Consider the following 12,149-nt stretch of genomic DNA (forward strand, 5'->3'; position numbering starts at 1 on the left):
TCCCTGTGCAGCTGTTCCAGGCTCTGCCATGTCAGGGCTCTGCTCTTCCCTCTGTCATGAAAGAGGTTCTTCCTCATGTCAGGGTGGAACTTGATGTGTTTTAGTTTCTGGCCACTGCTCCTGGTTCTGTCACTGAGCAGAGTCTGGCACCATCCTCTGACAACCCTGGTGGGATTTGTATGGATTGAGGGGATCCCCTCTCAGCCTTTCCTTCACCAGACTGACCAGACCCAGCCCCTGCTGGGTATCCTCACCTCAGAGATGCTCCAGACTCATACGGACATATATTTTTATATATTTTTGTGCTCATTTGAGAGGCCATATGAGGGGAACTCTCTGACAATCCACTGTGAGGACATGGCAGAGCCCCCTAACGGGATCTGTGAGGGTGAACACAGCCCCACCACCCGGGGGGCGATGCGAAGCGCAAATCGAGAAAGCAAAGGCAGAAATGTCGTGTTCCCCTCACACAAGATATTTAAACACAGAGCTTGCTGCTGTTTTTTGGTTAAAAAAACACAGAAACGTCACTTGGGTAGGCTCTGGCTCCGAGCCCCCTCACGGCGCCCGGGCGGGAATGGCGCCGCCCCGGCCCGTCCTGCACCGCGGCGCCAGCATGGCGGCGCCCAGCGAGGGCCGCGCGGGCCGGGGCTCTGCGCCCTTCCCCGGCACCGACAGCGGCTCCTTCCCTTTCCCCTTCCCCGTCCCGCACGGCTCGGCTGGGGAGCCACCCAAGAAGCCATGCCGAGCCTGCACGGACTTCAAGAGCTGGCTCCGAGAGCAGAGGAAGCAGGCGGCCCCGGGCAGCGCGGTGAGGCGCGGCGGGAGCCACCCCTGGCGACCCGCAGTCCCTGCAGAGCTCCCTCAATCTTCCATCCTGCCCGCTCAAGTGGGATGAGGCTGCGCCTTCCCTTCAGGGTGTGAAGGAGCCGGGGACAGGGTTCCTTTCAGCGGGAATGGGGAGGGGGTCCCCATATTCTCCCTGGGGGTGAGGGGGCTCTGCCATTGCCCCCGCTGAGGGTGTGAGGGGGGCTCTGCCATGTTCTGATTGAAGGTGTGAGGGGGTCTGCAGTGTCCCCTCAGAGAGTGTGAGGGGGGCTCTGCCATGTTCTGATTGAAGGTGTGAGGGGGTCTGCAGTGTCCCCTCAGAGGGTGTGAGGGGGGCTCTGCCATGTCCCCAGAGAGCATGTAAAACACCTGTTCCCTCATCTCACCTTCCCACCCAGCACAAAAGCGCTGTGTCCCCACCAACCCCAGTGTCCCCTCACACCCCTGTGTCCCTCTGCAGGACGTGGCTGTCGTGGAGGAGAAGGAGCCCCCTCCGGACTGTCCCCTGGACAGCGAGCAGCTGGGCCGCAGCACCTGGGCCTTCCTGCACACCATGGCTGCCTACTACCCTGATCGGCCCTCGGGGGCACAGCAGAGGGAGATGAGGGACTTCATCAACCTCTTCTCCAAGTTCTACCCCTGCGAGCACTGTGCTGAGGACCTGAGGGACAGGTGAGTGGCCTCAGCAGGTTTTTTGAGGCTCTGAGGACAGGTGAGTGACCTCAATGGGTTTTTTTGGATCTGAAGGACAGGTGAGTTTCCTCAAAGGGTTTTTGAGGATCTGAGGACAGTTGAGTTTCCTCAGTGGGTTTTTGAGGATCTGAAGGACAGGTAAGTTTCCTCAGTGGTTTTTTTGAGGATCTGAAGGATGGGTGAGTGGCCTCAGTGGGTTTTTGTGCTGGAGGAGCTTGCCAGAAGTGCTGGGCTGCAGCAGCTAGTTTGCATATCAGCAGCTCTTCCTGCACTTGGGGTTTGTAGCTACCTGAACTGGATTCTTCCATTATTGCATCAATCACAGGTGCACTCACTCGAAAAACAAACACCTGTCCTTGTGCTGCTGGGTTCTGTGCGGCCTCCAAGGCCTCTCTGAGGCGATTTTGAAGTTTTCTGGTTCAAAATTGGCTTGTGAACAGTTCTGGAAATAAACTGGGACTTGGAATAATTTGTTTTTCAGGAGACAAGTTCTTCTTCTACCCTCAGAAATGCCCTGTATTGGCAAACTTGGTAGTGAAAGCAAAGACTGAAATGGGTTGAGATGTTTGGTTTAGTAGAAGGTGTCCCTGCCCATAAGATGATCTCTAAATCATTTCAACCCAAACCATTCTGGGATTCTGTGACAAAATTTGCTACTGCTCTCAACTTCTTTCTCAGAAGTTTCAAATAATTTGTTCCCCGTTTGCAGATTACGGACAAACCAACCCGATACGAGCACCAGGAGGAACTTCTCCCAGTGGCTGTGTGTGCTGCACAATGAAGTGAACAGGAAGCTGGGGAAGGCAGAATTCGACTGTTCCCGTGTGGATGAGCGCTGGAGGGATGGCTGGAAGGATGGCAGCTGTGATTAACCCCCAGGGTTTGCTCTGGGAATCCAGCAGAGCACTTCAGTCCATGGGGAGTCACTGCAGGGACAGTGGGAATCAATGATTGTTTGTGTGGGACTGATTCAGAGCTGAACCAATAAGAATTGAAAATCCTATCCCAATGATATTTTGATAAGTGGTACCAGTAATGGTACCTGAGGGGTTGAGGCTGCCAGAAACCTCTGAGATGGGGTCACTGACAAACTCATTTAGTTTTGACATTTCCTGATTTTGGGGGACATTTGCATATTTTTGTGGCTAGAATTCATTTTCCCTGAACACAGTGATGTTCTCTGCAGACATTGCCTGATGTTTTACAAAATGCATCTGATTAATTGTCATTTTCATTTCTGTTGTTCTGATAGAGAAAAGTCATTCTGGGTTTTGTGCCAAGTCTGTACCCCTGGATTTCTCTTTCCAGAATCTCCAACATTTGTTGTTGCTCTTGCATTCAATTCCCTTGGTAAAAAGTCCTGAGTGAAGGTACATTTAATTTAAACACTAAAATCATGGAGCCCAGGTTTCTCAGTTTGGTTTTGTGTTTCAACTTATTATGTCAGAGGACAAAGTAGAGTCAAAATCATTTCAAGTTCTTCACGTAGGTTGTGATCTCATCCCTTCCTGCACTCCTGGCTGGGAGAAGTTTGCACAAACCCTGACAGCAGCAGGGTTTTTTTCCTTCCCTGTTTCCTGCTGAGATTTTCTTGCATGTTTTATTGAGCTTCCTTATGTCATGCCCCACAGCACACCTGTGATTTTACCCTTAGGTGGTTTCTTTTGCAAGTTTTGACTGGAAATGTTAATGATGCTGTTGTAATTAGAGCAATGGCACATCTTATCTGAACTTAGATAAGACTTTAGTCCTCACACCATTCAGTGAGGCTCCTTAGAGGTTAAAGAACCAGTGACACCTTTGGAAACACATTTTAACATTTTGTGGGGCAGTCAAAGTCCTTTCAAGTCGGGTCTGTTAAATGTATATCAGACTTTTATAGACTAATGATTTCTGAACTTTTAATGTCATAACATTTCTAAACACAAACCCAAATGAGCTGATAATGAGTATTGCATGAGGAGTGTGATTGAAGGTGTCATTCAGGCTATTAAAAGTGCTCAGAAAATTTCCCTATCGCCATGTTGAGGTTCTTAGAACAAACAAATCCCAGATCTTGGGTTTTGTCTTTTGGTAATAAACTCAGCCCCCAAAACAAAGCCCATTGGGATCCACTAGAGGGGGAGAGGACCAACAAAAGGGTTGCAACCCTCCCTTTTTGCAGGTAGGACCCAAGTGACTCAGTTCTGCCAGGACACTTTTAGCAGCTGGGGGTGTGGGCAGGCATTTCCCTCTGGGTCTGCTTGTGCTAAAGCAAGAATTTTGTGTTCTTCCATTCCAATCTGCCCTCAACTGTTCTCTGTGACAATTCCCTCGCCCACGGAGCAGATGATGAGATTTCTCCCTCATTTGTTGCAGTGTAAATGAGGAAAACATGTTGGTGAAACATCTGCCCCATCCTTTGTCACCTTCATCTGCCAGGGGACCAGGCTGGGGAGTTGCAGTGCCTGTGCCAGCCCTGGGATGTGCTGAGCAGGGTCAGGAGCAGCAGGGACAGCTCCCAGCACACCTGTGCACTCCCTGGGTGCAGACAGGGAGGTGAGGGTGCATCCAACCCATTCTGGTCACTTTGTGCTTCAGGGAGATGGTGGTGGAGTGCAGGAGGAAAAGCCTGTCCTGCCCTGTCCTGGCAGGGGCTGGGAAGAGGCTTCAAGCTGAGTCTGTGTATTCAGCAAATCCTGCCTGAAACTGACAGACCAGCTGAGGCCAGGATGATTTTAGGGCAGTTTCTATCTTTGCCAAGTGGTCATTTGATAAAAATCTGTGCTTGCACTCTGTTCTCTCATGTTTTTGACTTGGCAGAAGAGATCTGATGTAGTTGTTTCTCAGGCATATCCTCACCTCTGTGGCCTTGGCCATGTGAGGACTGGGGGAATCTGTTCTGCTGCTTATTTGTACCACAAGTTTTAGTCTTGGGTAAAGAATTTCCATTGGAGGTCCTCATACTCCTGTACAGAAAATTGTGAATTCTCCACTAACTGCACTTGATTAAATCTAGTTTTAAAAATCTGTATTCAAATTATATTTCTTGTTGATGTAAAAATAATAAAGCAACTGAATTCACTCCTGGTTCACTCCTGTTGCATGGGATCTTAGGAAAAGGGATCATGCTGTGCTGGTGGGTCTGGCCTCTGCATGCCAAGATACTACTCTGCATATATAAAACAAGAGATATTTATATATTTGCATTCAAGCTGTACTTCACTTTATTTCCTTTTTTTTTTTTTTTTTAAATTTTTTTTTTTTTTTATTCCCTCCCCAAAAGCAAAGAGCAGGGAGCCCTGGGGGAATTGTGTATTCCATGGATGGCAGGCAGACTTGCAGATGCTGGCAGAAGCAGCACTGTGCCTTTGACATTTTTCCAGGGATTAGCTGTTCCTTTGCAGTGCTTTGGGTGTATGCAGCCTCCTGTTTACAGTAGGATTCCCAAGAGCTGCTTTGTTTTCTCGTGTCTTTTGCTTCAGTCTGTTCCAGGCAGTGTGGGAGATTCTTCCTGTTGGAGTTTTACAGGCTTGGAGAGGGAAGGGTTTGGATTTTTAGGGTTTTTCTTTCTCCTCCCTGTAAGCACTGATTTTGTTGGGGTTTTATTCCATTTATGGAATGGCTGCTCTGGGTTTTTTTCTGAAGGATGCAGAGGAGCTGTCCAGTACTTTTTGAAGTCAGGATTAAGCACAGCCAACAAGGTGATGTGAAGTCAACTCTTTTATTTTGTGGGGTAAATGGGGAAAGTAATAAAACATGGAAAGCAAACCACAGGTAATGGCACGGAGACAAATCAGTTAAATTGTAATCCAAGGAGGTAGGGTCAGCCTTGGGACCACAGGGAAGTGTTGATGAATGCCAAATCCTGATTCTAGGCTGGTCAGCCCTCAGTTTAGGTGGTAATCACAGTCCAGGGAGCTGAGGATGTGTGAAACTGTGAAAAAAACTTGTTAGCTGAGAATAAATGGGGTTTGGTTCCCTTCCTGTGCTGATGTATGTTAAAAAAACCAACTCAGTTGGACCTGACTTCTCTGTCAGTTCTGAATCTTTGTAATTGCTCTCAAGATTCCCACAAGTAGAATCACAGAATTCAGATTTAGAATCACAGAATCTCCTCAGTCAGAAGGGACCCACAGGGACCATCCAGCCCCTGGGGCTGATGAGCCACACCAGCATTTGCCAAGCTTTGAGCCTGCTGTGTTCCCCTTGGCATGGGACAGTCCTGGTCAGGGGTGGCTGATCCAGCCTGGAAATTCTGCTGCATTTCTCTGGGCTCAGCACCTGGCATGGGCTGGCACCCTGACACTGGAACCTGCCCAGCTCTGCCCTTGCTTCCCATGGAAAGGTGCCCCAGAATCCCCTCCTGGTCCCACTTTTCTCTCCCATCCAGCACATCCTGTGATTCTGCTTGGCTCCTGTTCCTGGCTGCAGTGTGCTGTCCACGTGGAGCTACCAGGAAAATTCCCTTCACATCTGACCAAGCCAACAGCAGAGGGCAACAGAGGATGCATTTCCATGTATCCCATGTATGTCCATGTGGGTCCATGTGTGTCCATGTATTTTTATGTATGTCCATATATTTCCTTACATTTCCTTGCTTTTCCACCTCTCACCCATTTCTGGAGCAAGACTGCTCCAGATACCAAATGTTTTACCTCATCCTAGTCCCTTTGCTGTGACTTTGGGAGAAGATTTTGGTACTTTCAGTTACTTTTCAAATTAGTGTTCAAGCCTCTTGTATAATTACCTAAATGAGGGATGTTTTATTCCTCTGCCTGCAGCTGAAATCTGCTCTTGGAAGCAGAATAAAACACTGGATTCTGTTTCCAACATTTCCTACCCGATCTTCAGCCCATAGCTGGTGATATATGGAGATGTTCTGGGTTTTTTGGTCATTAACAGATTAGAAAGGGTGAATTAACTTCACTGGATAATTTTGAAACAGTGGCAGGGCTCCTGCACAGAGCAGAGGTGAGTACAGGAACAACACACAGCACTCAGGAACAGCCAGAGAAGGGATCCAACTTCCTTGGTATTGCTGACACCTGCTCTGCTCTGCCTGGGAAGAAATCCCATAGAATTCATGGAAGTTTTGCTTTGGATTAGCAGACCTGTGAGAAAGGAAATAGCTGAGTTAATTTAATATCTGTCCCACCAAGCATTTCATGCAGCCCCTAAAATCTTCTATGTTTCCCAGAACAATAAGTTTAAGTTCAAATTCTAGTGCTGGATGGAGACTTGCTCTGTGAATTCTGAGTTATGATCAGGGAAATCTGGGCCTTTCCTGCTTTTTGCATCCAGGTGTGCATAAAAAAAAAAAAAGTGGATTGTGTGACTGTGCCTCCTGTTCTGCTGCTTAGAAGGGGTAAAAGATATACAAGGTATAAAGTACAATGCCCACATGGCCAGAGCACATGACTGGAGGATCTAGAAATCAAAATTCAGTTCTTTTTTAGTAATAAACTTCTTGCTAGACACCAGGTAAGTCTCTTCATCTTCTGCAGCCACACTTCCACTTCTGCATAAGGGGGGTAAAAATAGCTGTTAGGGCAGCCTTGGCCTGTATTTCCTATTTAGATGAAAATCGCTTTCAGGGAGGGTGTTTTAATGTGCTTGTGCTGCACTGGCCTGAGAGTACTCACAGTAATAAAATCCCTCATTTCCATCCATCCCACAAATCTCTTTTCCATTAGGTTGCATCCTGCTCGTGAATCTGATCACCTCTTAGGGTTGTGTTCAGATAAGAAACAAAGCTTTTTAAAAATTTTTCAGTGTATTTTGGCATCAAAGCTTGATATAGCTCAAATGAGAACTGTGGAAATCTTCATGCCCAGTATGGTTTGAGCTGCCCCATGTCTTTGTACCTGTCAGCTCTGCTCACCTGTGCTAAGCTGCAGGTGACAGCACCAACATCAGCTGCTGGCTGGCAGGTGCCCAGCACTGGGACTCACCAGTGTGCTCATAAGGAGGCAAATTTGGGGAGCAGCACAGACTTTGTTCCCCTTTTTCAAGCTCCTCCCAAGGTGGGCGAGCAGTGGCTGCATCAGATTAGATTCTGGTTTGTCAAAACCCCCAAACTTTTCATGCTGTGAAATATTTGGAGGAGCAGATGCTGAGTTTCCTGCTGAGCCGTTGAGGCTGCACCACTGAGAGGAGTTTTGAAACCTTTTGGGGTTTAGTTCAGTTTGGGTTTTACACAAGGACTGAAATATCAACTCCCCTGTTCAAAACCAAAACTGCCTCAGCTCACTGAGATCTGTTATCCCAATCTTCCCTCAGTGATTTCACAAAGTTTTCCAGTTTTTTCTGGCACACTTATGCTGGGTTTATCCAGCACAGTGAGTGCTGAATCTCACCTGAGAAACCTTTCACAAGTGGATGAGTAACCTGCTAATAAATGATCTTCCAGATATTTTTGGATCTCTTAGGGTGGAAAGCATGAAGATAGGGATAGTGGGCTAAGGCACTGCTCATCAGGAAGCCCATTCTCTCTGCCACTGGGCCCTATGGACTTCTAAGCCCTTCTCAATATTCCCATCAACTCTCATTTTCCTGATGGCTGAAAGCAGCACCAGCCAAGCTCTAATGAACAGTGAGCAAAGCATTTCAGAGCAACAGCTACACAAACATCTATCAAAGTGCTGCTTCAAGCCTGCTGCCCAGGGAATGTGAAGGACAAGCTGTTTTCCCACCCACGCCCATGCCAGGGCAGGCTCAGACCACGGGCAGCTGCTGAAGTCAGTGGCTGGAATCCAGAGCCAGACTGGCTCCCTTGGGCCAGGCTCTGCAGCCAGGCTGGGATTGCTTCACTCCAAACACACTCTGGTGGTGCTGCTCCCAGAACAAGGTGGTTTCACGTTGCTTTTCCAACCTGGAGCACTGTGTGCAGCTCTGGGGCTCCACATACCCCAGGAAGGGGATGTGGATCTGTTGAGGTCACTGATCACAGGGTGAAGCCCCTCTGCTCTGCAGCCAGGCTGGGAGGGCTGGGGAGCCCAAGGAGACCTTGGAGCCCCTTCCAGTCCTGACCCCAGCCCTTGGCTGAGTAGGTAGGGTTGACTGAAACAGGTTTTGAGGAAGGAGAAAGCCCCACACTTATCTCCTCCAGGTTGTCATGTCCACACACTTAGCCCTGAGAAAACCTGATGGCTTGGTTTTTTTTTTCTTTTGTGATAGGGTGGAAGAAGTTGGCATGACCAGAAGAAGCAGAAAGCAAATACAGTTTTCCACTGCCTTTAATTAAACTCATGTAAAGCCAAAATATGGGCAAATCTTGGGCAATTTTCTGAGCTCTGCTCTATTTGTTTCCTGTCCTTGTTCTCTGTCCCTGAAATCCAGTGGGAGCCATAAATACAGACAAAACTTGTTCAAACTGAACAAATGCTCTGGGAAGTGCCAATTCCAAATGCTGCTGTTCTCCATTTGATGGGGGAAATATGGAAGGTGCAATATCCTTCCCCATTATTGGCTGGCTCTGTGTATCTGCTGATTTACAGCAATAGGAAGCAAGACACAAAGACAGTTTGTATGTGGGCTGGAGATATCTCCTGAGCTTTATCTGAGCTGAGCAGGGGAAGAAACTGGCACCCCATGATGTGGGCAATGGTTGTATAAACACTGCACACAGCAGGAGTTGGGGGGATGAACCCCAAAGAAAGGACAAATGTAGGAACAGGTGCTTGGTGCACCACAGTCATGCCTTGAAGGTATAAACCATGTCCCTGTCTAGAAACGGTCAAAATTTGTTCTAGGGTAAACCTCAAAGATTCAGGCACTGTCCTTCTCCCTTGTGCTTTGCATTATTCAAAATATGTCTGTTCTAGCTGGGACAGATGAACTGGGCAAGACATATTGGAAAGAGGGAGAAATTTGCTTTCCCAACATCATCAGAAAATCAGGAGCAGACCCCAGAGGTGCAGCTGATTCCCTGTGCAATATCCCTGGAACTCGCTGCCTCCCTGGCACTAGCAACCCTTGAGGAGTAGGGCAGCCCTTGCCATCACCTGGAACTCTGAGCTGATGGGTTTGGGATCTTTTGTTCCCAAAGCATGAAATGAATTTTTGAGGATGCTGAAACAGCTGCTTCTAAACTGCTGAAGCTGATTGAAAATCCCACTTCGGGTAATCCCTTCAAGATAATTTGGTCTTTGTTCCTGACCTGCAATTCAGGGATGAGCTGGCAATGATGCTCTTGGCACTGGGGTGCCATCCCTGGCCAGCTCCATGAACCATCCTGCCAGCAGAAAGCAGGAGGGACCAACCTGCCATTCTCTTCATGGCCTTTTCGATTTTGCCTAGAAAAATGTGCTGGTTACTGAGCTGGTGACACTGAGGAATGAAGGGCTGAATTCTGCTTTTCCTGCTAGGAGTCAGAAATAGACCTGGAGAGATGATGACTCACCTGTAATTGAGAAAAACTGCGTGGCATCATTATGAGCTTCAACAGTTAATCCTTATGCCAAAAAGAACAGATTGAACAAGCTGCAAAAGGCCAAAAGGAGCTGGGAACAGGATCCAGCACACGGGAATCCACCCTGTGACTGCATCGTGTGAGGGGTGGAACACACCTGTCCACAGGTGTGCTGGGGTCCCTGCAAGGAGCAGGGGGCTGCAGTGGGGCTGCAGAGCTGTGCTGTGGCCGGGGGAGCCCCCAGCCCCGGAGCCCCGTGCCAGCAGTGCCAGCAGTGCCGGCAGTGCCAGTGCCAGCAGGGCCAGCAGGGCCAGCAGTGCCAGCAGTGTCAGCAGTGCCGGCAGTGCCAGTGCCAGCAGTGCCAGTGCCAGCAGTGCCAGTGCCAGCAGGACCAGCAGGACCAGCAGTGCCAGCAGTGCCAGCAGTGCCAGTGCCAGCAGGGCCAGCAGTGCCAGCAGTGCCGGCAGTGCCAGTGCCGGCAGTGCCAGTGCCAGCAGTGCCAGCAGGGCCAGCAGTGCCAGCAGTGCCAGCAGTGCCGGCAGTGCCAGTGCCGGCAGTGCCAGTGCCAGCAGTGCCAGCAGTGCCAGCAGTGCCAGCAGTGCCAGCAGTGCCAGTGCCAGCAGTGCCAGTGCCAGCAGGGCCAGCAGTGCCAGCAGTGCCAACAGTGCCGGCAGTGGCAGCAGTGCCAGTGCCGGCAGGGCCAGCAGGGCCAGCAGGGCCAGCAGTGCCAGTGCCAGCAGTGCCAGCAGAACCAGCAGGGCCAGCAGTGCCAGCAGTGCTGGCAGTGGCAGCAGTGCCAGTGCCGGCAGGGCCAGCAGGGCCAGCAGTGCCAGTGCCAGCAGTGCCAGCAGAACCAGCAGGGCCAGCAGTGCCAGCAGTGCCGGCAGTGGCAGCAGTGCCAGTGCCAGCAGTGCCAGTGCCAGCAGTGCCGGCAGTGCCAGTGCCAGCAGTGCCAGCAGTGCCAGCAGTGCCGGCAGTGCCAGTGTCAGCAGTGCCAGTGCCAGCAGTGCCGGCAGTGCCAGTGCCAGCAGTGCCAGCAGGGCCAGCAGTGCCGGCAGTGCCAGTGTCAGCAGTGCCAGTGCCAGCAGTGCCGGCAGTGCCAGTGCCAGCAGTGCCAGCAGGGCCAGCAGTGCCGGCAGTGCCAGTGCCAGCAGTGCCAGTGCCAGCAGTGCCAGCAGGGCCGGCAGGGCGGGCGGGCTCCTCCTCCCTGCGCCTTCCCCTGCAGCTCCCGTCCGGAGCAGGGATGATGTCAGGGTTGTCATGGCATCGGTATCTATGGAACCGGGATCAGCATCGCGGTGCTCTGCGAACCAACCCAGGACATGGTCCCGGAGCCGCGGGGGGATCTCCCTCCGCACTCATCGAGGGTTTCCCTCTAAGGTTCTGCTTTTTTCCTCCTTCCTGCTGTCCATGGGGAAGGAGCAGGGATGGGGTTTGGCCTCCTCCCGTCCCGTGGCAGCTCTGGCTGCCTCCTTCCGTGCGTGAGGAAAGCGAGAGGTCAGACCCCAACATTTTCACTTCCCTTTTCTTGCATCAGCCATGAATGTGCAACAGCACAGAGCAGCTGCCAAACCTTGCCCTCTGCTCTGGGCCACTGGCCCCGGCGAGTGGCCAGCAGAGCCCTGGCTCTTGCCGAGTCTGAGAGCCTCTGAGGGTCCCCAAAGGGTGACAGCCACTCTTTCTGGGGGGCTGGGCACAGAAGGGGTGTTTATTTTAGGGTCAGTGTCTGCAGCGTGGTGACCTCCCTGTGCTCCTGGTCATGGCATCACCCTCCTGCCAACAGCCAGCTGCTCACAGGGCCATAGCCCAGGCAGCCTTTGTCACTGTCTGGTGACACTGGCATGGGGCGGTGACCCTTGCAAGGACACCTCATCCCTGCCCATGGCTATCCCCACAAGCAGCACAGTGACAGTAGGGCGGTTATTATTGGAACAACACAGTGACATTGGCAATGGGAAAGGTGTCCTGACTGTTCTGTGGTGTCCCCAGCCATGGCACAGCGTGGTGGCCATGTCCACAGCTCAGTGACAATGGCTGTGACAGTGCCTGTGCCTGCATCTCAGTGACAGTGGCTGTCCCACTGTCACAGTGCCCGGGTTCACAGCTAGGTGACAATGCCCATGCCCACATCCTGGTGACAGTGGCTGTCCCACTATCACAGTGCCCATGCCCACAGCTCGGTGACAGTGCCCATCACAGTGCCCATATCCCGGTGTTCGGGTGGCATCCCACTCTC

At 51.0% G+C, this 12,149-nt stretch overlaps 1 protein-coding gene and 1 long non-coding RNA gene across 2 annotated transcripts; one reads left to right on the forward strand and one right to left on the reverse strand.

Annotated features, from left to right (window-relative positions):
* The first annotated feature begins 552 nt into the window (after nt 1-552).
* GFER (growth factor, augmenter of liver regeneration) lies at nt 553-4,584 on the forward strand. The gene is made up of 3 exons (XM_079320569.1): nt 553-811; nt 1,289-1,500; nt 2,231-4,584. Exons 1-3 carry the CDS (start codon nt 578-580, stop codon nt 2,391-2,393), a joined length of 609 nt encoding a protein of 202 aa, XP_079176695.1. The 5' UTR covers nt 553-577; the 3' UTR covers nt 2,394-4,584.
* Nucleotides 4,585-9,184: 4,600 nt separating this feature from the next.
* Nucleotides 9,185-10,195, reverse strand: LOC306809565. Its single transcript, XR_013776264.1, has 3 exons — nt 10,071-10,195; nt 9,905-9,984; nt 9,185-9,797 (listed from the first exon to the last, which is right to left on the reverse strand). It is a non-coding gene; the product is annotated as an uncharacterized lncRNA (long non-coding RNA).
* Between the last annotated feature and the right edge of the window lie 1,954 nt (nt 10,196-12,149).

Source organism: Erithacus rubecula (assembly GCF_903797595.1).
Source record: "Erithacus rubecula genome assembly, chromosome: 17".
NCBI lineage: Eukaryota > Metazoa > Chordata > Aves > Passeriformes > Muscicapidae > Erithacus > Erithacus rubecula.